General features: G+C 39.3%; 2 protein-coding genes across 4 annotated transcripts in view; one reads left to right on the top strand and one right to left on the bottom strand.

The window, feature by feature from the left end:
* The first annotated feature begins 3,864 nt into the window (after positions 1-3,864).
* Positions 3,865-20,141, top strand: PMPCB (peptidase, mitochondrial processing subunit beta). Its single transcript, XM_012456489.3, has 13 exons — positions 3,865-3,965; positions 5,019-5,159; positions 5,891-5,977; positions 6,803-6,932; positions 10,223-10,421; positions 10,787-10,866; positions 13,795-13,907; positions 15,508-15,651; positions 16,859-17,019; positions 17,845-17,930; positions 18,294-18,382; positions 18,522-18,597; positions 18,680-20,141. Exons 1-13 carry the CDS (start codon positions 3,867-3,869, stop codon positions 18,742-18,744), a joined length of 1,470 nt encoding a protein of 489 aa, XP_012311912.1. The 5' UTR covers positions 3,865-3,866; the 3' UTR covers positions 18,745-20,141.
* Positions 16,354-21,283, bottom strand: part of DNAJC2 (DnaJ heat shock protein family (Hsp40) member C2) — a 36,778-nt gene continuing 31,848 nt past the window's right edge. For 2 of the 3 annotated variants that reach the window (XM_012456465.2, XM_064374739.1), the window contains 2 exons: positions 19,820-19,974; positions 16,354-19,407 (listed from right to left, as the gene is read on the bottom strand). In XM_012456465.2, coding sequence (XP_012311888.1) covers positions 19,333-19,407; positions 19,820-19,974 — 230 coding nt within the window. In that variant the 3' untranslated portion in view covers positions 16,354-19,332. Of the gene's footprint in view, positions 19,975-21,283 lie in introns of all 3 variants that reach the window. The other variant, XM_012456459.3, reaches the window with a different exon arrangement.

Here is a 21,283-nt window from a genome sequence, read left to right as displayed (position 1 = left end):
GGTGATCCACCCACCTCGGCCTCCCAAAGTGCTAGGATTACAGGTGTGAGCCACCGCGCCCGGTCTTCTTCTTCTTCTTTTTTTTTTTTTTTTAGAAAAAAGATGGGGTTTCACCATGTTGGTCAGGCTGGTCTTGAACTCCCGACCTCAGGTGATCCAACCACCTTGGCCTCCAAAGTGCTTGGATAACAGGCATGAGCCACCATGCCCGGCCATTGGACATCTTTTCATGTGCTTATCTGCCATCTGTATTTCTTCTTCAGTGAAATGTCTGTTCATGTATTTTGCCCATTTTCTTTTTTTTTTTCATAATTTAGACACAAGTCCTTTGTTAAATATGTGGTTTATAAATATTTTCTCCCAGTCTGTAGCTTGTCTTTTCATCCTCTTAACAGCATCTTTTGTAGGGCAAAAGCTTTTAATCTTGTTTTAAGGATTATACTTTTGATACTAGGTCTGAAAACTCCTTGCCTATCCCTATATTCCAAAGATTTTATTGTATGTGGTTTTCTAAAAGTTTTATAGTTTTAGGCCATATATTTGCATCCATGATTCATTTTGAGTTAATTTTTGTATAAAGTGTGAGGTGTGGGTTCATGGGGTTTGGGGACCAGGGAGCAGTGGATATGAACATCTAATTGTTCCAGCAGTATTTGCTGAAAGCCTATTCTTCATCTATTGAATTGCTTCTGCACCTTTGCCAAAAATTAGTAGGACATGTTTGTGTAGGCCTACTTCTGTCTTGAGATAATCACAAAAAAGAGTAGAGGAAAATGACAAAACCTTAAGAAGTTAAACAGATGCTAATAAATATGAAGGACAGATAAAATAATTCAGCATAGGAAGAGCTGCAGTCCTTGAAAAGAGAATACACTGAATGGAATGCCAGAAGATGTATTCAAAGAGACTTTCCCTAAAATGAAGGAAGAAGTGAATGTGCAGCATGAAAGAATATATATGATTTGAAAATTTTGATAAACATCACTTCACACAAAAATTACTCAACATTAAGATAGCCTAGTTAAGTTATTGAACTTCAATAATAAAATAATTTTTTAGGTATTTAGGCAGATAAAACAAGTCACATTTAAGGGTGGTTAAAAAAAAAATCTGGCTAGCCTCAGACTTCTCCAAAACATTTAATTCAGGAACATAATGGAGTAATATTTAGAAAATTCTGAGAAAATGAAAATGTGACCTAACAATATTAAGTCCAGACAAAAAATGTCTTTCAAATATGAAGATAAAAGGAGACATCCTCAGACATGAAAGAATTAAAGGAATATGACATCCGCAATGAAAATTTCCAAACAACAAAAATAGCAACGACTCTTCGCCAGTAAAATCCAGTCAGTTAAGAAATTATTAAAAATAGGCAGGTGCGGTGGCTCACGCCTGTAATCCCAGCACTTTGGGAGGCTGAGGCAGGTGGATCACTTGAGATCAGGAGTTCAAGACCAGCCTAGCACTTGAGGTCAGGAGTTTGAGACCAGTCTGGCCAACATGGTGAAACCCCATCTCTACTAAAAATACAAAAATTAGCCAGGCATGGTGGCGGGTGCCTATAATCTCAGCTACTCAGGAGGCTGAGACAGGAGAATCACTTGAACCCAGGAGGCGGAGGTTGCAGTGAGCCGAGATCATGCCACTGCACTCCAGACTGGGCAACAAGAGCTAAACTCCATCTAAAAAAACAAAAAAAAAGGTATACTGTTGTGTATGTAGGGCTCTTTTGGCAGTAGTAAAAGTACTTTGATTTCTTAGCTCTACTCTGATAGAGTGCTCTTAATTTCTGTAGGCTTTATGTTTTAATATATTGACTTTAAATAATGACTAATAAATTAATACAATGGAGTATATTAGAATTGAATAGAAATTCTTGCTAAAACTTTCTAGGTGCTTCTTGTGATAATAGGTAAATATTTTTGTATATATGTATGCATGTTTGTATTTCTTTAACACACTTGTTTTAGAAACATGCAGGGATAACCTTGGTCGTCCTTTATTACATTACATAATGAGTCTTATGGGCTGAATCTATGAATCATAGTAGCTGGGTAGGCAGAGGGAGATGAGTTTGGAAAGATAAATGGGAGTCAGATCATGAAGAGCCCCACCTGCCATGCTAAGGAGCCTTTACTTTATTGTGACCAAGGGCTTCCTGGTGGGTTCTTCACGACGGGACTGCCATAACAGTTGCATTTGAAAAAGATCTCATAGGTAGCAATGTGAAAAATTTGACAAAGCGCCTGGAGTAGATTGAAGAGGCACGAAAGGGATGTATCAATTGAATGTGGAAGATGGAAAAAGAGAGGAGCTTCCAGGTGGTTTGGATTTTGGGTGAATGGAGGTATTATTGGCTGTTTAGCACTGCAAATATGGGAAGAGATTTGGGGGCCACAGTGAATTCCCTTTTGGACAAGTTGATATTGAGGTTCCAATGGGATATTCAAGTGTAGTTTCCTACTAGTTGATGGTTAAGTGGGCCTGGAGCTCAAGAGAAAGGCCTGGATTGGGCAGACAAGTCCTGAAGTGGAGGGAAAAGCCCAGAGGGAGAATATTCTGTAGAAGAGGGCTAGAGCCCTGGCAAACCCCAACTTTTACGGCAAAACGTAGTGTTTCACAGCACAGTCTTTGGAGTTAACCTATTATTAGCAGGGGAACCTGGGGCAAGTTATTTGACTTCAGTGTCTTAATTGCAAAATGAGCACAATAACATCTACCTGAGTTAGAAAAGTGTTTGCAATTTTTAGTTCCTTAAGAGATCTGTGGGCAGGGGACAGTGACTCATGCCTGCAATCCCAGCACTTTGGGAGGCCGAGGTGGGTTGATCACCTGAGGTCAGGGGTTCAAGACCAGTCTGACCAACATGGTGAAACCCCATCTCTATTAAAAATGCAAAATTAGCTGGGTGTGGTGGCACATACCTGTAATCGTCCTTGGGAGGCTGAGGCAGGAGAATTGCTTGAAGCCGGGAGGCAGAGGTTGTAGAGAGCCGAGATCACACCATTGCACTCCAGCCTGGGCAATAAGAGCAAAACTCCGCCTCAAAAAAAAAAAAAAAAGAAAGAGAGAAAAAAGGCCGGGCTTGGTGGCTCACGCCTGTAATCCAAGCACTTTGGAGGCCAAGGCGGGCGGACCACCTGAGGTCGGGAGTTCAAGACTAGCCTGACCAACATGGTGAAACCCCGTCTTAAAAAACAAACAAACAAAACAAAACAAAGATATCTGTGAATAACGAGAAGCCCAAGAGGGTGCAGAGGGAACTATGAGGAGGTGCAGCTTTAGAATAAAATGACAAAAGAGAATTTTACGGAGGCCAAAAATGTAATCTCCTCCAACAGGACTGTAACATAAGTCTGTAAAGGGTCCAACTTTTAGCAATTAGTGACCTTACTGAGGGCAATGTCTATGGAATGGGATGAGCCATATGTAAAGGTTCAAAGAGTGAATAGGGATCAATATGGATACATCTTTTCCTCTCCTCACTGCATCTGACTCTTCCACTAGACTTTTCCTTTAAGGGGAGTGACTTACGGATCTTATTCCACTGTTTTCAATTCATTCCATCCACCAGTGAGATATATTGCATCAGGTTACCTTTCACTCCACCGCAATTGTGCCTTGCACTTAGTAAGCGATCAATAAAATAACTAGTGATACAGGGGCTTCCTGCAGACTCCCCAATTCATGTGATTTGGTAAAGACGGTTCAGCAGCATGGTCGGGTCCTGATTCTTTTCACGACCGCTTCGAGGGGTGTCATTCCAATCATGACCACAAGATGGAGCCAGCCTCCCTGCTCTGGGACCTCAGGTCGTGACCCCGGAAGCACATCCTCTATCCTCCACCTTCCCTCTAGCAGAGATGGCGGCGGCAGCGGCTCGAGCGGTCCTGTTACATGCAGCGCGGCGGCGGTTGTGGGGTTTCAGCGAGAGGCTGCTGAACCGAGGCGCTGCAGGACGGGTGAGCTTCCCTCCACTTGTCTGGGCGCTGCTCGGGGCCAGACCCGGTCGGGCCGGCCCTGGTCTCTCTCGCCGGACGCGGCGCGTCGCACGTAAGAGTCGGCGCCACAGATCCGAACAGCAGGTCGGGCAGGGCCTCCTCGACCCGGACCTGCCGGGCGCCAGGCGGCCTGGGGCCGCTGAACTGGCTGGGGGTGGCTGGCTTTTGGCCACCCGCCAGGAGACCTGCCACTGATGTGTGGAATGACCCTGGTTTTCGGGTCCTCCCGCCAGCTACTGAGGAGTTCATGGTTGACCACTAAAAACATAGTGCTTGCAAATTGGGGAAAACTAATAAGTAAAATGGTTGCCGCTCCAGAGTTCTGTTTTTGCCTGGGACTGAGCTTCGACCTCAGCCAGGCTTCCCGCGAACCTGGACATCGCAGAAGTAAAATTTTGTATGTATTAATTAGCATTTTTCTCATGAGAGAGCCTCTGCCTTTCAGCAAAGGGATGTGAGACTTAACCTATGTATAAAAGCAAAGAAAAACTGCTGAAAGGTGAATAGTTCCTGGCCGACAAGCCAGTCAGCTGGAGTGCATTTTTGAATATCAGCCTATCTTCCTATTCTCTCTTTTTCTATTATTTCCAAAACTTGTTGCTTTTCTTGAACAATGAAAACCCGAGGGTTAGTTCTATCTTGAGTGTAGGTAGTTGTACATCTTTTCCCTCCTTTTCTTTTTTTTCCCCCCGCTTGTTTTCTCCATAATGAATGTAAAACATATCTAGGCTAGGTAGTGAAATAAAGTCAGTTTCTCTGTGTAATGCCAATAACTGCTCATCTTCCCTGAGGGAAGGACATGTTTATAATCACGTTGCTGGCTTTAGGACAGTGGCTGGTGACAGAAGTTTCTAGGCCAGGCAGAGGGGTAGATCCCAGTGGAACCAAAATTTAGGAAGAAAGATTCTTTTGAGGAGAGAGCCTATTTAAAATAGATTTGGTTTAAAGTCAGCATTTCATATCAGATTAGTAATGTGTTTTGCTTTGTCTCTTCCACTTCCTACCCCCAATCAGCCATCATATTTTGGAGAGAATAGATTGAGAAGTACACAGGCTGCTACACAAGTTGTTCTGAATGTTCCTGAAACAAGAGTAACATGCTTAGAAAGCGGACTTAGAGTGGCCTCTGAAGACTCTGGGCTCTCAACGTGCACAGTAAGTGACTCAGGCAACCTTCTCTAAGTGACCCTTTGTTTAACGGAGCAAATTGTTGATTTTAATCTTTAGCTTTTTCGTTGGCTGGTGGTTGAAAAAGGGTGGCAGTGATTTTGCCTTGACAGGTTTCTCTGAGTCTTGAACCTTTTCTTCCAGTGATACTTAGTTATAGGGTGCATATGTATCCTGTTGCACTGTTTGCTTCTTGTTCTTGTAGCTTATTACTGATTATTATTAGTAGTATTGATGATAATGGAAGAGGTATAGTTGCAGGGCTGCTCTGCCAGGTGTTTTTAAGTATGTCTTATTTGCTTTTTAAAGCAATTCTTTTTAGTGGGCGTTCTCACACGTGTTTATAGTTAAGGAAGTGAGAGAAGTTAAATGGTTTTGTTCAGGTCCCTCAGCTAATACATGACACAGCCAAGATTTCAACTGAAGTTTTCTGACAGTCTCTGATGTTCTTTATATTACAGTTATTAATTGGTTGGATTCATGAGCTGGGCAAAGAATCCTTAGTGAAGGTGGCAGGTAGATATTTGTAGCACCTAGCAGTAGCCTGATCAAACATTTTCAATCTCATACTTCATAGAAATGAGCTATCAGTTCACTCAGGTCAAGAAAATCTTAGTCTTAAGACCAGAAAGCATTTGTCAGAAAAAGGAAGGAGACGGTTCCCAGCAACCTCAAATAAATAAAATGGTTTTATTTAATTGTTCTTTGATTGCATTAAGGTTGGACTCTGGATTGATGCTGGAAGTAGATATGAAAATGAGAAGAATAATGGAACAGCTCACTTTCTGGAGCATATGGCTTTCAAGGCAAGTTGTAAGACTTTACAAAAACACACTCTTTAAGAGATTAAGCACAAAGTTTCATTCTTTAGAGGCAAGGAGAGCTCTTTGAGTAGCATAACTTTTTTTTTTTTTTTTTTTTTTAATAAAAGACGGGGTTTCACCATGTTGGTCAGGCTGGTCTTGAACTCCCGACCTCAGGTGATCTGCCCGCCTTGGCCTCCAAAGTGCTTGGATTACATGCGTGAGCCACCGCACTCGGCCATAACATGTTTTATGTTTATTTTTCCAGGACAGTATCTAAAATAAGTACTGATAATTGCTTTGGAAAGCTGAAATGGAAACGTTCTCTTGGGACGCAGGGGTCATCTGAATGTATACGATTTCTGAAGCTTGATGTACTTTATTACAAAAAAATTTTTTTTGAGATAGGATCTGGCTCTGTTGCCTAGGCTGGAGTGCGGTGACACAATCTCTGTTTACTGCAACCTCCACCTCCCAGGCTCATGCCATCCTCCCACATCAGCTTCTGGAGTAGCTGGATTGTAGGTGTGTGCCACCACACCCAGATTTATTTATTTATTTATTTATTGATTGATTGATTGGTAGAAACCGGGTTTTGCCATGTTGGCGAGGTTGGTCTCAAACTCCTGGGCTCAGTCTGCCTGCCTCAGCCTCCCAAAGTGCCAGGGTTACAGGCATGAGCCGTGGTACCCTGCCTGATGTACTTTAGAGACCAGATTTGACCCTGCATGAAACTAACTTATGTCCTCCATATTCATGATCTGAAGTGTTTAGAATAGGAAGGATAAAGGGAGGTTTCATAATTTGTTTTTCCTCTTTTATTTCAAGGGCACCAAAAAGAGATCCCAGTTAGATCTGGAACTTGAGATTGAAAACATGGGTGCTCATCTCAATGCCTATACCTCCAGAGAGCAGACCGTATACTATGCCAAAGCATTCTCTAAAGACTTGCCAAGAGGTATTGTTATTATTTATACAGCAGATAATATAATTTTTATGAGAATTAGAAATTATTTAGTACTATTTTTATTATGTCTCTTGTAAAAGAGTAAGCCCCAGAAATGTGAAAAAATGAAACTGAACTCTGGGTGAGGGTACAGCAGTCTTTTTTGTGTGTGTGTGCATGGTTGAGGAGACAGAGTTTCGCTGCTCCGTCTCCCAGGCTGGAATGCAGTGGAGTGATCTTGGCTCACTGCAACCTCTGCCTCCTTGGTTCAAGCAATTCTCCTGACTCAGCCTCCGTAGCCTCCTGGGTAGCTGGGACTACAGGCGCTCGTCACCATGCCTGGCTGATTTTTTGTATTTTTACTGGAGACGGGGTTTCACCATATTGGCCAGGCTGGTCTCAAACTCCTGACCTTGTGATCCGCCTGCCTCGGCCTCCCAAAGTGTTGGAATTACAGACATGAGCCACTGCGCCTGGCCTATTTTTTTCTAAATATGACAAATAGTAATATTATGGATGATTTTATGAACATGTAGCAATAAAATAGAGATGATTTGGTGGAAATAAAATAGTTACTTTGACAGGATAGCAGTTTGTTGTAGTTACCATGTTTGTAGACTTGTTTAGACTGTCTTAAAGTTATTGCACAAAACATTTTCCCAGTGGAAAAATTAACAAAATTTAGCAGTTTTAGAGCTAATTGGTAAAATTATTTTTTTTTTAAGAGAGAGAGTCTCACTCTGTCACCCAGGCTGGAGTGCAGTGGTATGATCTCAGCTCACTGCAACCTCTGCCTTCTGGGTTCAAGTGATTCTCCTGCCTCAGCCTCCTGAGTAGCTGGGATTACAGGCTCCTGCCACCATGGCTAATTTTTGTACTTTTAGTAGAAATGGGATTTTACCATGTTGGCCAGGCTGGTCTTAAACTCCTGACCTCAGGTGACCCACCCACCTCAGTCTCCTGAAGTGCAGGGATTATAGGCATGAGCCACTGCACACAGCCACTGGTGAAATTATTAACCTTTAAGGTCCCTCTGTAGTTGTTATTACTTTGCAATTTTTGGGTTCCTAATAGGCTTTCATTAATAATGTTTAAATGGCACTTTACACAAGTACTGTATATATATTATCCATTTGGTCTGCATAGGTGTTTCCACCTTGCAGTTGTGGAAATGAAAGCCCAGACTCTGACTTGCCCAGGATTGCATAGCTGTCAGGTGACTTACTGTGGACTCAAGTGCATGTCTTCTGACTGGATTCATTTACTTTGTCAAAACAACAAAGTAAGAAACCTATCACCTGTAAATAACTAAAATATTTAATATGATGGCCTAACTCTTGCATTGAAACAAAAATGACAGCAACCATGGAGGATGTGTTGGTTTGAATAACAAAGCCAATAGAAACAGTTTTTGTCCCAGGACTAATTAGGGACCAAGAACATAGGGCTAGGCCAGGCCTCTCTAAGAGTTGTTCATTCCAGCCCAGTTCATTCCTTTCTATACACAGAGAACAACAGGGAAGACAAAAATGGGAAACAAAAAGGAAGGGTGATGTTAAAACGACTTTTCCCCCTTTTCTCCTGGCATCTGGCTGGGAAGGACAGAGCCTCTTCTAGTGGGTGTGGAAAAGCAGAGGGGGATCTCCTTGAAGAACAGAAAATGAAAGTGCTTTCTGAAGCAGCTCCAACTTTGGGGATTTACTTGGGGTTTTTAATACCTTCAGCTGGTTGAAGCCTGGTATATGAGGTAATAGATGTTCAGACTAATAGTCTCCAAGTTTTTATAATCACTTATTACTGGTAAGAAAGTTGATCATATATCCTTCATGTATGTAAACTTGTAAGTTAAATACGTGTGCTACTATACTAACCTATATTAAATATAAATTTTTTAAAAAGGTTCAGATTAAAACGTAAAGACTGGGAAATAGGAGTTCCCCTCCCCTCCTTTGGAAACTACCAGTGTAGACCACCAATCCCACATAAAGGAGGATTTTCACACAGAAATTTTTGTCCTTCGGTCTGTGGGCTCTTCCTCACCTATCTTACTGGACACTGGGCAGATAGGTTTTATTTGGTTTTACAGATAATTTTTTCCTTTTGGTCATGATCTCAGCCACAGCTTACTATAATAGTCTGTTTTGTCATATTCTTAGTATTTGAACATAATCAGTTCTGAGACAGTGCCCTTTAAAGTGAACTTAATTAAAACAAGGAAGAAAAGGTTACAGTAGAGTAAAAAAATGAAACCTAAACTGGACATGGTGGTGCACGCCTTTAATCCTGGTTACTTGTAGGAAGCTGAGGTGGGAGGATTGCTTGAGTCCAGGAATTTGAGTCTGGCCTGTGCAGCATAATGAGAACTTGTCTCATTATGGAGACATAGGAAAAAAAGAAACTTAAGATTGTAAGTTTATTTTATAACATTAATTGTATTAATGACATTTAGATTATGATTGCAACTATGTACTAATTCTTCAATAATGAATTACATTTCTTTTTGGAGAGGTATGCACTTTCTCTGATAAAATTGCTTAGTGGCTTAATATGACATCTTCCACTTCACTTTTGGCTTTTTGCAAATTAAGGTTTGAGAACACACAATTCTGTAAGGTATTCATTTATTCTTTTCTCACTCTGTTGCCCAGACAGGAGAGCAGTGGCGAAATCTCAGCTCACTGCAATCTTTGCCTCCCAAGCTCAAGCCGTCCTCCCATCTCAGCCTCCTGAGTAGCAGGGACTATAGGCGCATGCCGCCATACCCAGCTAATTTTTGTGGAGACATTTTGGCATGTTGCCCAAGTTAGTCTCCAGCCAGCTCCTGGGCTCAAGCCCATCTTGGCCTCCCAGAGTGCTGGGATTATAGGTGTGAGCCACTGTGCCTGGCCAGTTCTTTGCTTCTTAACATAGCACTCTCACTGCTGTGGAAACTTGCATAGTAAATACTTGGGTGATGAGAATCCTGTGTATATACGTAGCTAGATATTTTCAGACTAATATATATAACTTTGTAATTTTCATATAGAATAATCTATATTAATAGGCATATTTCCATCCATAGCATTTTTGAAGTAGGTAGAGTCGTTACAGAGTGATGGCAAATTTATAATTTTTTCCCAAGGAAAAATCTTTTGTACTACAGGGATATATTAAATTTTAATTTTGTCCTTTTATTTTTCTCCTAGGCTAATCATTTAGTATCGAGTGATGGTGTCAGTGTCATGATTTCTGATGTTGGTTTAATAGACGTTAATAGCGAAAGTTAAGATTGCTTGTGTTTCTTCTGTTTTATTTTCAATTAGCTGTAGAAATTCTTGCTGATATAATACAAAACAGCACACTGGGAGAAGCAGAGATTGAACGTGAGCGTGGAGTAATCCTTAGAGAGATGCAAGAAGTTGAAACCAATTTACAAGAAGTTGTTTTTGATTATCTTCATGCCACAGCTTATCAAAATACTGCACTTGGACGGACAATTTTGGGACCAACTGAAAATATCAAGTAGGTATAACTCTCAGAATTTCTTGGTGGGTAAGGGAATTTATGAATTTTGAAAATTAACATTTACAAACTTTGAAAGAGTATGTTTCAAAAAGTCATTTTCCCCCTGGTAATCTGAGTGAAATTGTAGTTAGCTATCTTTTAGTTCCACCTACCTCCCAATCGTGTGAGTTCATAGGTATTTTTGGAATAAACAAGTAATGGTGTCAAATCTTTTTTCCTTGATGTAAAAAAGTTGAAGTTCTTTGATGTGTTGCCTATATCCTATTTCCAACTGCATTTTAGGATACTGTTATGGTCCAATTTGATTTCAGGTATATTATGTAAATTTGTTTCCTTTAAAAATTGTTTTACTTCATTTGCAGATCTATAAGTCGTAAGGACTTAGTGGATTATATAACCACACATTATAAGGGGCCAAGAATAGTTCTTGCTGCTGCTGGAGGTTAGTCAATTTAAATTTCTACACATATTTTAAACACAGTTGCTGGAGTGATATGCCAGTTTGATCACATTGGGAGATATCCTAAGAATTTTCGTTTACGTAGCAAATAACTGTATTTGATACTGTGTTGGGGAATGTGGAGCACTAGAGCCAGACTTTCCCTCTGTTTTTTTTTTTTTTCCCCACAGAGCACATTCCCAAACTATAAATACATTATAAAAGAGGTTTAGTCAAAAAGACTAAAGCCCATGTCATTATCAGACTCCTCAGATTCTTCCTTCATTGCTTCTACTTTCTTCTCTTCAGCTGGAGCAGCAGCAGAGGAGCAGGACCTCCTGCTGGTGCAGCACTAGCTGCTGGAGTAGGTCCACCAGCCCCTACATTGCAGATGAGGCTCCCAGTGTTGACGTTGGCCAGGGCCTTCTTCCCCTCTATTTTTTAAAAGTAGGTTTCATTTATAGAAAGATTTAATGAATTGTTCAATACTTAAGTATACATAGTAGAACTTCCAAGAAAAGGGCAAATGAGTGAACTGGTAGACAGCTGGAAGGTAAGTGTTCTGTACTTTGAGAATTTCTTGAGATTTTAAATTATTTCTTGAGAACCAACTTTGTCCTTGTTTAAGCATGGAATGGGTATGTTGTTCATTCTTTCATTTGTTCCATCATTCATTTAATAGATCTAATTTTTGGGAAAGGGAAGCACATAGGGAGCCATGAGACTCCTGAATGGGAATCCAAACATGCAGGTGACTGCAGAAGGTCTCCTTGAGGTCCTGTTTGAAGCCAGTGAATGACAAAACAAATTACAGCACGTATTGCCAAATTTCCTGGCAGTCTGAATCTAGGCAACAGTATGTTTTAATGGGTTTCCAGGTTTTTTTTACAAATATATTTATAGAAATAGAGATGGAGTCTTAACCATGTTGCTGAGGCTGGTTTTGAACTCCTGAGTTCAAGTGATCCGTCCACCTTGGCCTCCCAAAGCTTGGGGATTACAGGCATGAGCCACTACACCCAGCCCAGTTTTCATTTCTCTGTATTTTTTAATATTAGAGCAAACTGAAGTTTTCTTTCATGTTGTAAATTTAATTTTTCTCTTTTTAGAGATTATAATTTAAAAATCCTAGTTACTCTGGATTGATTTCTGACCTAATTACTTGGGGGTAATGGAGAGGATGAAAACATTAAATATCAAACGTTATTCATTATAGCACCTAGCTAAAGTCATGTTACCTTCATTGTATGTGACAGGAAGTACACTCTGAAATTCTCTTAAGTAACATTGTTTCTAAAATGGCTCTTGCTGACTGGGTCTTAAACGTTCGAAACTTGGAAATGGGACAAGAGACTTGTTATGTGGGTCCTCATCAACCAAACTTTCTGCGATCTCTCTGCCATTGTTGGTGGCATATGGACAAAATGACTTTTACTTTGGTTCACGGGTTCATTTTGACATAGCTAAAGTTGGGATATCATTAGTTTAATGGCTTGTTGTAGATTAATTAGTATTCATCTTAAATACTACATAAGTGACATAGTGCCTTATAAATTAAATGATTGCATCTTAAATTCAATGAAATAGGCCAGTTTTAAGTTTCTACTGGCCTCTGAATTATTGTCTTGGTTACCATTTAACTCTTCTAGGTTAATATTCAGGCTTTTATTTGCCAAATTGTTTTTTGTATCCTAGCTTCATTTATTACAAAATTATAATTTTATATTTTAAGGTAAAGAATCTTTTTTTTTTTTCCCCTCCCCAACTCCCCAAAGAATCTTACCATAATATATTTTAAAGTCCTTATACATGCCTAAATTTTTTTTTAAAGTTTATATATTTGTGTTTAGGAATCTTTCACATTATCTATTTGGGTCCCAAGTTCGGATAGTAAGGGATATAGTGTAAGTAATTCCTAAGTTTTTGCATTTGGATACCTATGGATGTATTCGGAAATTAGATGACACTATTGTGTTCCTGAGTTCTGATAGCAGAGTGCAGAGAATAAAGTATATCTGTGTATCCAGCTTTTATTTATTTGATTTTATTTATTTTAGAGACAGAGTCTTACTCTGTCACCCAGGCTGGAGTGCAGTGATGTGATCTCAGCACACTGCAACCTCCTCCTCCTGGGTTCAAGTAATTCTCTTGCCTCACCCTCCTGAAAAGGTGGGATTACAGGCACCTGTTGCCACACTGAGCTAATTTTTGTATTTTTAGTAAGATGGGGTTTCACCATATTGGCCAGGCTGGTCTTGAACTCCTGATTTCAAGTGACCTGCCCACCTTGGCTTCCCGCAGTGCTTGGATAACAGGTGTGAGCCACGGCATCCCGCTTCTTTTATTTATTGAGACAGAGTCTTGCTATGTTGTCCAGGCCGGTCTTGAACTCCTGAACTCAAGTGATCCTGTCACCTCAGCCTTTTAAAGTACTGGGGCGTGAGCCACCATGCCCAGCTCCAGCTTTATTTTAATTAGATAGAGCCCATATTTGTATTTTCCACTAAATTTTTTTTGAAAATTGGCATTTTTTGCTAGTTTGCATCCTAGAAGTCTTTATAATTTAATAGAATATAAGTTATATAGTTTATTATATATTATTTATATATATATAAATTATATATATTTATAATATAAATTATAGAATATAAATTTTGATTTTGTCAAAAGTGATGTTTTCAAGTTGTCTTATTCTTAGCTGTGAATCCACTGGTCTGTTGATGAAAACTGTCAGTTGCTCTACAAAATGAGAAAGAAAGTGTGCAATCCCAAGCTTTGCAACACCAAGGAAATAGGTGTGGTTTGTGAGCTTACTCTTAAATAATGGCTTTTAGTAAGTGCAGATAGTTCATGTGTAATGTACATCACATTATACCGTATTGTAAACTATATTGCAGCTAGATAACGTGAAAATATTTTCTTTCAATTTAGGTGTTTCCCATGATGAATTGCTTGACTTAGCAAAGTTGCATTTTGGTGACTCTTTATGCACACACAAAGGAGAAATACCAGCTCTGCCTCCCTGCAAATTCACAGGAAGTGAGGTAGGGCAAGCCTCCCAGCTAGTATTTAGCCTGTTGGATTCCTTGTGTTGTATTTACACATAAGTATACAAAATGTGCTTATTTCCAGTAGGAATAGAATGGAATAAGTAAAAGGCTTACACTGAAACACAGAAAAAGGGAAGAGGATGTACTCATTTGCTTACATTCCTTCCCTCTTCCTATTCCTTCACAACCCATTTTCCTTTCCTAAGGAAGCAAGTTTGTTTTGCTTTTAATTTCTTCATTCTAGTCTGAAAGGAAGGAAGTTTTTTTTTTTTTTTTTTTTTTTTTTTTTTGGAGACAGTTTCGCTCTTGTTACTCAGGCTGGAGTGCAATGGCGCGATCTCGGCTCACTGCAACCTCCGCCTCCTGGGTTCAGGCACTTCTCCTGCCTCAGCCTCCTGAGTAGCTGGGATTACAGGCATGCACCACCATGCCCAGCTAATTTTTTGTATTTTTAATAGAGACGGGGTTTCATCATGTTGACCAGGATGGTCTCGATCTCTTGACCTCGTGATCCACCCGCCTCGGCCTCCCAAAGTGTTGGGATTACAGGTGTGAGCCACTGCGCCCGGCCAGGAAGGAAGGTTTTAAGAGCAGTTTATAATTTGGTCTTTCTGTGCTTTTTCTTTGGCACTATGCCCATTTATATATTGTAAGATCTGAAAGTAATCTTTTAATTAAACTCTATATTTTGACTTTCACTTCAGTTTTACTATTGGCTCAGTTTTGCCCACAGTATGTTTTGGGGGCTAGTAACTGTTAGAGCCAGAACTTGCAGGGAATCCGCTAGTTACCAGCTAGCTTTAAGCCTCATTAGGGGCTTAATTTGCCATGTTAAGGATGATGCTCAAAGTAGTATCTGGAAAATGCCCTGATACTGGCAGTTGCCTAGAACTGTATCATTGGCAGTACAAAAATAAACCTGTAATGTCAATATGAAATTTCAGTAGAAAAATTTAGATTGAGGCTAGGCATGGTGGCTCACACCTGTAACCCCAGCACTTGGGGAGGCTGAGGTGGGTGTATCACTTCAGGTTAGGAGTTTGAGACCAGCCTTACCAACATGGTGAAACTCTGTCTCTACTAAAAATAGAAAAATTAGCTGAGCGTGGTGGTGCATGCCTATAGTCCTGGCTACTCAGGAGACTGAGGAAGAACTGCTTGAACCTGGGAGGCAGAGGTTGCAGTGAGCCAAGATCGTGCCACTGCACTCCAGCCTGGGTGACAGAGTAAGAGTTGGTTTCAGGAAAAAAAAAAAAAAAAAAAAAAGAAAAAGAAAAAGAAAAAATCAGATTGACAAACATAAAGGATAGATTTCTACCAACCAGTGAAATAATGCAACACTTTTGGACCATGTAAACAATGTGGTGGCTGTCTGTAATAAAATCTTTTGGGAAGAGTAATTTTTCCTTAACCCATGAAATTTTTCTAGATTAAACTGTACAATGTAATGAGGCCTGATAGTTAAAAAATCAAAATAGAGTCCTGGTGAGCATTTTAACTTTGCAGTTAATGGAACTGGTGATTTTTTCTTGTTAATAAGCATGTTATATAATAGTAATCTTAATTAGAGGTCCCCCTGCTTTATCTTAACTAGATTCGTGTGAGGGATGACAAGATGCCTTTGGCACACCTTGCAATAGCTGTTGAAGCTGTTGGTTGGGCACATCCAGATACAATATGCCTCATGGTTGCAAACACGCTGATTGGCAACTGGGATCGCTCTTTTGGAGGAGGAATGGTAAGTGATTTTAAAAGAAATTTTCCATAACAGATGGAAGATGATCATGTTTTCCTAAATATAAGTTCTTTTAAGAATCCTTTTTTAAAGTGGCAAAATAGAGCCTTGTACTGTGAATTCTGACTTAAAAATATAAACTGATCCTGGATTGCATGTGGGCCAGAAAAAAAATTTTGTTTCTTTGCCAAGTTTATTAGTGGCATAATTGGCAAAATTTGAATAAGGACAGAAGAATTAGCTAAAAGTACTATATTAATGTTAACCTCCTAATTTTAATAGTACAGTAGGCCCTCTATAGCTGTGGATTCCATATCCATGGATTCAACCAACCATAGGTGGAAAATTTAGGGGAAGAAATGGATGGTTGCATCTGTACTGAACATGGATAGACTATTTTTTTGAGTCACTTCCTAAACAATATAGTAACTACATAGCATTTACATGGATTTGGTATTTATCTATAGATAAAGTATATAGGAGGGTATTCATAGGTTGGTTATATGCAAATACTACATATACCATGTTACATGAGGGCTGTAGCATCTATGGATTTTGGTATCCACAGGGATCTGGAAACCAATTTCCCACAGATACTGAGGAACTATACTGAGGTGATGTAAAAAAAATTTCCTTGTTTTTCACAAGTACGTACTATTTAGTACATATAAAGTATTTACAAGAAGCATCACATCTAAACTCTGAAACAGTTGAAAAAACTTGTATAACAAGAGAATAAAGCAAACATGGTAAAATAACAGGCAATTTGGATAAAGGGAATTCTTTGTGTTGTTTTTTCAACTTCTTTTTCAGTTGGAAGTATTTCAAAACATTGTATAGATTTGTTTTTACTCATAGATTTCCCCAAAATACATTTCATCTAAATATCTTAAGCTTCATATGTAATATAATTCTGAATCTTTATCCGTAGCCAAGAGCCCTACAAATTGGGTTGATAATAGCAATCTAGTTTTAGAATTAGGTACAGTTACTACATTAATTATAAGGATTCATTGCTTTTATATCATGAATTTCTCCAGGGGGTGCAGCGGGTGAGCTAAGCACAGTTCTTAGTTGCGCTGAACTTTACTACTGAGATGTTGAATAAAACTGGGAAATTTAGCCTCTAAGTTCCACACATTTCATTTTTCTTTCTGGTATTTTGGATATGTGTCCTTAAAATTATCTTGGAATTTTTTTTTCCTTATAGAATTTATCTAGCAAGCTGGCCCAGCTCACTTGTCATGGCAACCTTTGCCATAGCTTTCAGTCTTTCAACACTTCCTACACAGATACAGGATTATGGGGACTGTATATGGTTTGTGAACCAGCCACCGTTGCAGAGATGCTACATGTTGTTCAGAAAGAATGGTGAGAAAATAGCTTTAAGTAAATTTTGCTTTTAATTTGTTTTAGACTGATTTTTTCTATATGGTGATTTGTGGTAGTTTTACCTTTTAATTAAGAGAACTAGATAAACAGTAGTTACCATGTTTTTAAAAATTGCAGACATTTTTTTCCTAAGTCTCAAGATGTGAAGCTAATTTATACTGTAGAAAGTTTTAATGTTTCAGATATTCAGAAAAGTGACCCTAAAAGTTTAAAAGCCAACTAGAAGTTGTTGGGAAAATATCTCTGAAAGTAGTCTGGCTTGGAAGGGAAAGTAAATCTGAAGTTGGCCATTGCTAAAAGAAAAGTATATTGACTCAGTAGATGGGCAGAAAGGCTCACAACTTCTTGGAAAACTTTTAGCTCTGGTTCCTTTCCCCCACTATTCTTAACTGGCTTACATCTTTCTAAATCTAGTCAACTAGGATGTAATTATCAAGTTAAAAATTAAGTTAGACTCAACTCATTGTTTTGAGAGACCAATGAATGATCCACTGACTTAATCCATAGCATATCAGACACCAACAGATGGGGATTCATGAAGTCTCAAGATGCTTAAAGCATTTCTGAAAATGTGAGCCTATTTGTATTAAACCTTTGTCTGCTAATGTGTAGACATGTTTACATATCATTATTGAGAAATTAACAATACTAGGGAAAATCAAGAATCATTTTAGCTTTTGCTAAGCACTGGGAGTAAATCACTGTCTGTCATGTGTAGAATATGGCATCTTAGATTATTAACTAATGAAATACAACATTTTCCAACTACTTGATAATAATACTGTTTTTCCAAATGATTTTTAGGATGCGACTCTGTACAAGTGTCACTGAAAGTGAGGTTGCACGAGCCAGAAATCTTCTGAAAACGAACATGTTGTTGCAGCTTGATGGTAAAAATAAAGACATAGGTTCCTTTTTCTTTTTGAGACAGAGTTTTGCTTTTGTTGCCCAGGATGGAGTGCAGTGGTGCAACTGTGGCTCACTGCAACTTGCCTCCTGGGTTCAGGCGATTCTCCTGCCTCAGCTGCCAGAGTAGCTGGGACTACAAGCACCCAGCCCCACACCTGGTTAATTTTTTGTATTTTTAGTACCGACAGGATTTTGCCATGTTGGCCAGGTTAGTCTTAAACTCCTGACCACAGGTGATCCGGCTCCCCAGGGATTACAGGCATGAGCCACCGCGCCCAGCCACAGGTTGTTTTCGTATGGTTGATCTATATGCCAACACTTAATTTTTCCTTCTCTTTAAACAGGTTCAACTCCAATTTGTGAAGATATTGGTAGGCAAATGTTATGCTATAATAGAAGGATTCCCATCCCTGAGCTTGAAGTAAGAATTGATGTAAGTAGTCCTTAGTTACTGTTGGGGTTACAAAAAGCTGAGAATATGTATCTATCTTTTATCTTGCTTTAGTTTTAAAAAGTTCCAGGTATAGACTTTTACTATAGAAAGCTGAATGACAATGCCTTCCATATTTCAGGCTGTGAATGCTGAGACAATTCGAGAAGTATGTACCAAATATATTTATAATAAGAGTCCAGCTATTGCTGCTGTTGGTAAGCCTGCCTTCTCTTTTTCTATACAAAAAGTTGGTCAAGTACTTTGAATTCTTTTAACTGTCTTCTTTTTAATCCTCAGGTCCCATTGAGCAACTACCAGATTTTAATCAGATTTGCAGTAACATGTGTTGGCTTCGTGATTAAAATGCTCCTAATCAAAATTTTTTGAGCCAGGCACGGTGGCTCACGTCTGCAATCCTAGCACTTGGCAAGGCTGAGGCGGGCGGATTGCATGGTCAGGAGTTCGAGACCAGCCTGGCCGGCATGGTGAAACCCCATCTCTAGTAAAAATATAAAAAAATTACCTGAGCGTGGTGTCGCGCACCTGTAGTCCCACCTACTTGGGAGGCTGAAGCAGGAGAATCGCTTGAACCTGCAGGCAGAGGTTGCACTGAGCCAAGATTATGCCACTGTACTCCAGCCTGGGCAAGAGAGCGAGACTTCATCTCACACACACACACACACAAAACTAAGACCTAGAAAAAAATAAAAATAAACATGTATATACATTTGGAAATTTAAATGAAATACTGTATCATACTTTCAAAGGATAAAAAGACTACCCCTCTGAAGGTGGTTTTGCATCAGTGGTCAGTCCTTGTCCTCTGAGAAATTATGTTGGAAGGAGCACACTTTCAATTATTACCATAGGTATAATTTTAAGAATGAAGATGTTTACAGTATTTTCAGTTTTATTATAAAAATGCACACATAACAAAGATTGTCATTAAGTCATTTCTTGGCTCTACTTGCATTCAGCACTTGTTCTTGAGCAGCTTTCTTTGCTTTTACCATCTCAACAAGTTCCTAGGAAGGGAGAAAGGTGTGATTTAAGAAGCTGTCAGAATTTAAAAACAGACATTTTAATCTAGTGTTTGGTATAAATATGTAAAGAATTCAAGATTCGTTGTCTGCCAGGGCTAGAAAGTTTCTAAGGCTGCTCATTTCTTCCTAATAATATTGGCCCCATAACTACTGGTATTGAAATAAGCACTATATTAACCACTTAATAGACATAAAATGTGACCTAAACTATATAACCTAGAATATATAACCCTAAATACCACAGATTTTATTTCCTCTCTTGGAAAAAAGATGAAAGTGACATGGCAGTATTTCCTGCTCGTCTCTCCTCACTTCACAATACCAAAATAAATGATATTATATAACCCACATTACAACTGAAAATATAACAATCTATAAACTCTGAATCTGCAACCTTGTATCGTTTCATGCAGTCCTTCTTTGTCCTGCCAGGCACAGCTTCTGCTATTTTTTCCCATCTTTCAGGTGTATTTACTGGGTATGTTTTCAAAGCTTGTTCCAAAAGCTTCTGTTCTTCTGTTGTCCAAGGGATGAAGTCCGTATATGGACCTGTATAAGAAAAATTTTTGTTTGAAAACTGTTAACTTGATTGGTTAAAAAACTGTCTTAAGAACATGTGCCCAGACAAGTCTTACAGTCCACACATGTCTGCTAAGTGCCCATTTCAATATGGGATGTGTCATTTTGAAAATAAACTTCTAGAGATGAGAGACACATATAGCCCTCTGCGTGTTAATAAGAGAAAAAACAGGTGGTCACATCCCAGAAAATAAAACATCTCAAAGGCTTTTAAAAAACATAATAGTAAAGATCTGCCTTGTACTGTTTTGTAAGAGACAATCAATGTAATACACTCACCAGACTGGAAAGAAAGCCATATTCAAATTTATACTGCTGTTGAACTCTTGGGCTCAAAAAAAACCAAAACTCATTTAAGAGTTCCAATAAATCTACTTCCTTACAGGATAGGTAAAAGAGCTTCCTCACAGTTAAACTTTTACTAGATAGAAACCCTGGAAACCACTGTTGTTTCACACTGAAGGAAACCTACCGAAATTAAGAGGCAAGCTGAGATTAGATTGTGTTGTGGTGTGGCGTTCACCACATCTGTTAAAATCTTGGGAGCCAATGCTAAACACTTCCAGTAACTGCTACTGTGGTTCTTCAACTAAACCCTTTTATATTTCAGAAAACATCTTAAGATGTGTGTCAGAAACAAATATATTTCTTTTTTCTTTTTTTTTTGAGACCGAGTTTCGCTCGTTACCCAGGCTGGAGTGCAATGGCGCGATCTCGGCTCACCACAACCTCCCTCTCCTGGGTTCAGGCAATTCTCCTGCCTCAGCCTCTCGAGTAGCTGGGACTACAGGCGTGCGCCACCATGCCCAGCTAATTTTTGTATTTTTTAGTAGAGACGGGGTTTCACCTTGTTGACCAGGATGGTCTCGATCTCTTGACCTTGTGATCCACCCGCCTCAGCCTCCCAAAGTGCTGGGATTACAGGCGTGAGCCACAGCGCCCGGCCCACAAATATATTTCTTAAGGATATAAGTATTACACAGTCCACTTCAGTAGGTAAAATAAGAGTAAGTGGTAAAAAGCTGATTTGGTTAAGTTAATGGAATTCCAGAAATCTAGTTATTTCAGACCATGCAGTGAGAAAACACAGACCTAATACTACCAGTATGTCCTGTGAGATACAGTACAAAATTAAGCCTTAGAAACCAAAGTTTTTACTAATTAAAGAAAAAAAAACCCACATTCAAAACAAGGCAGAGAATTTGTATAACATTTGAAGGTACGTAAGTTTTTTTGAAGGTGGCTTTTAAATTCTGGGAAGTCATTTGTTGAATTTCCT

Source organism: Aotus nancymaae, unplaced genomic scaffold, assembly GCF_030222135.1.
Source record: "Aotus nancymaae isolate 86718 unplaced genomic scaffold, 86718_ANA_hifiasm-v0.15.2.pri h1tg000002l, whole genome shotgun sequence".
Classification (NCBI taxonomy): Eukaryota; Metazoa; Chordata; class Mammalia; order Primates; family Aotidae; genus Aotus; species Aotus nancymaae.
Note: the sequence above shows the minus strand (reverse complement) of the source record. Positions and strands in the feature narration are given on the sequence as shown.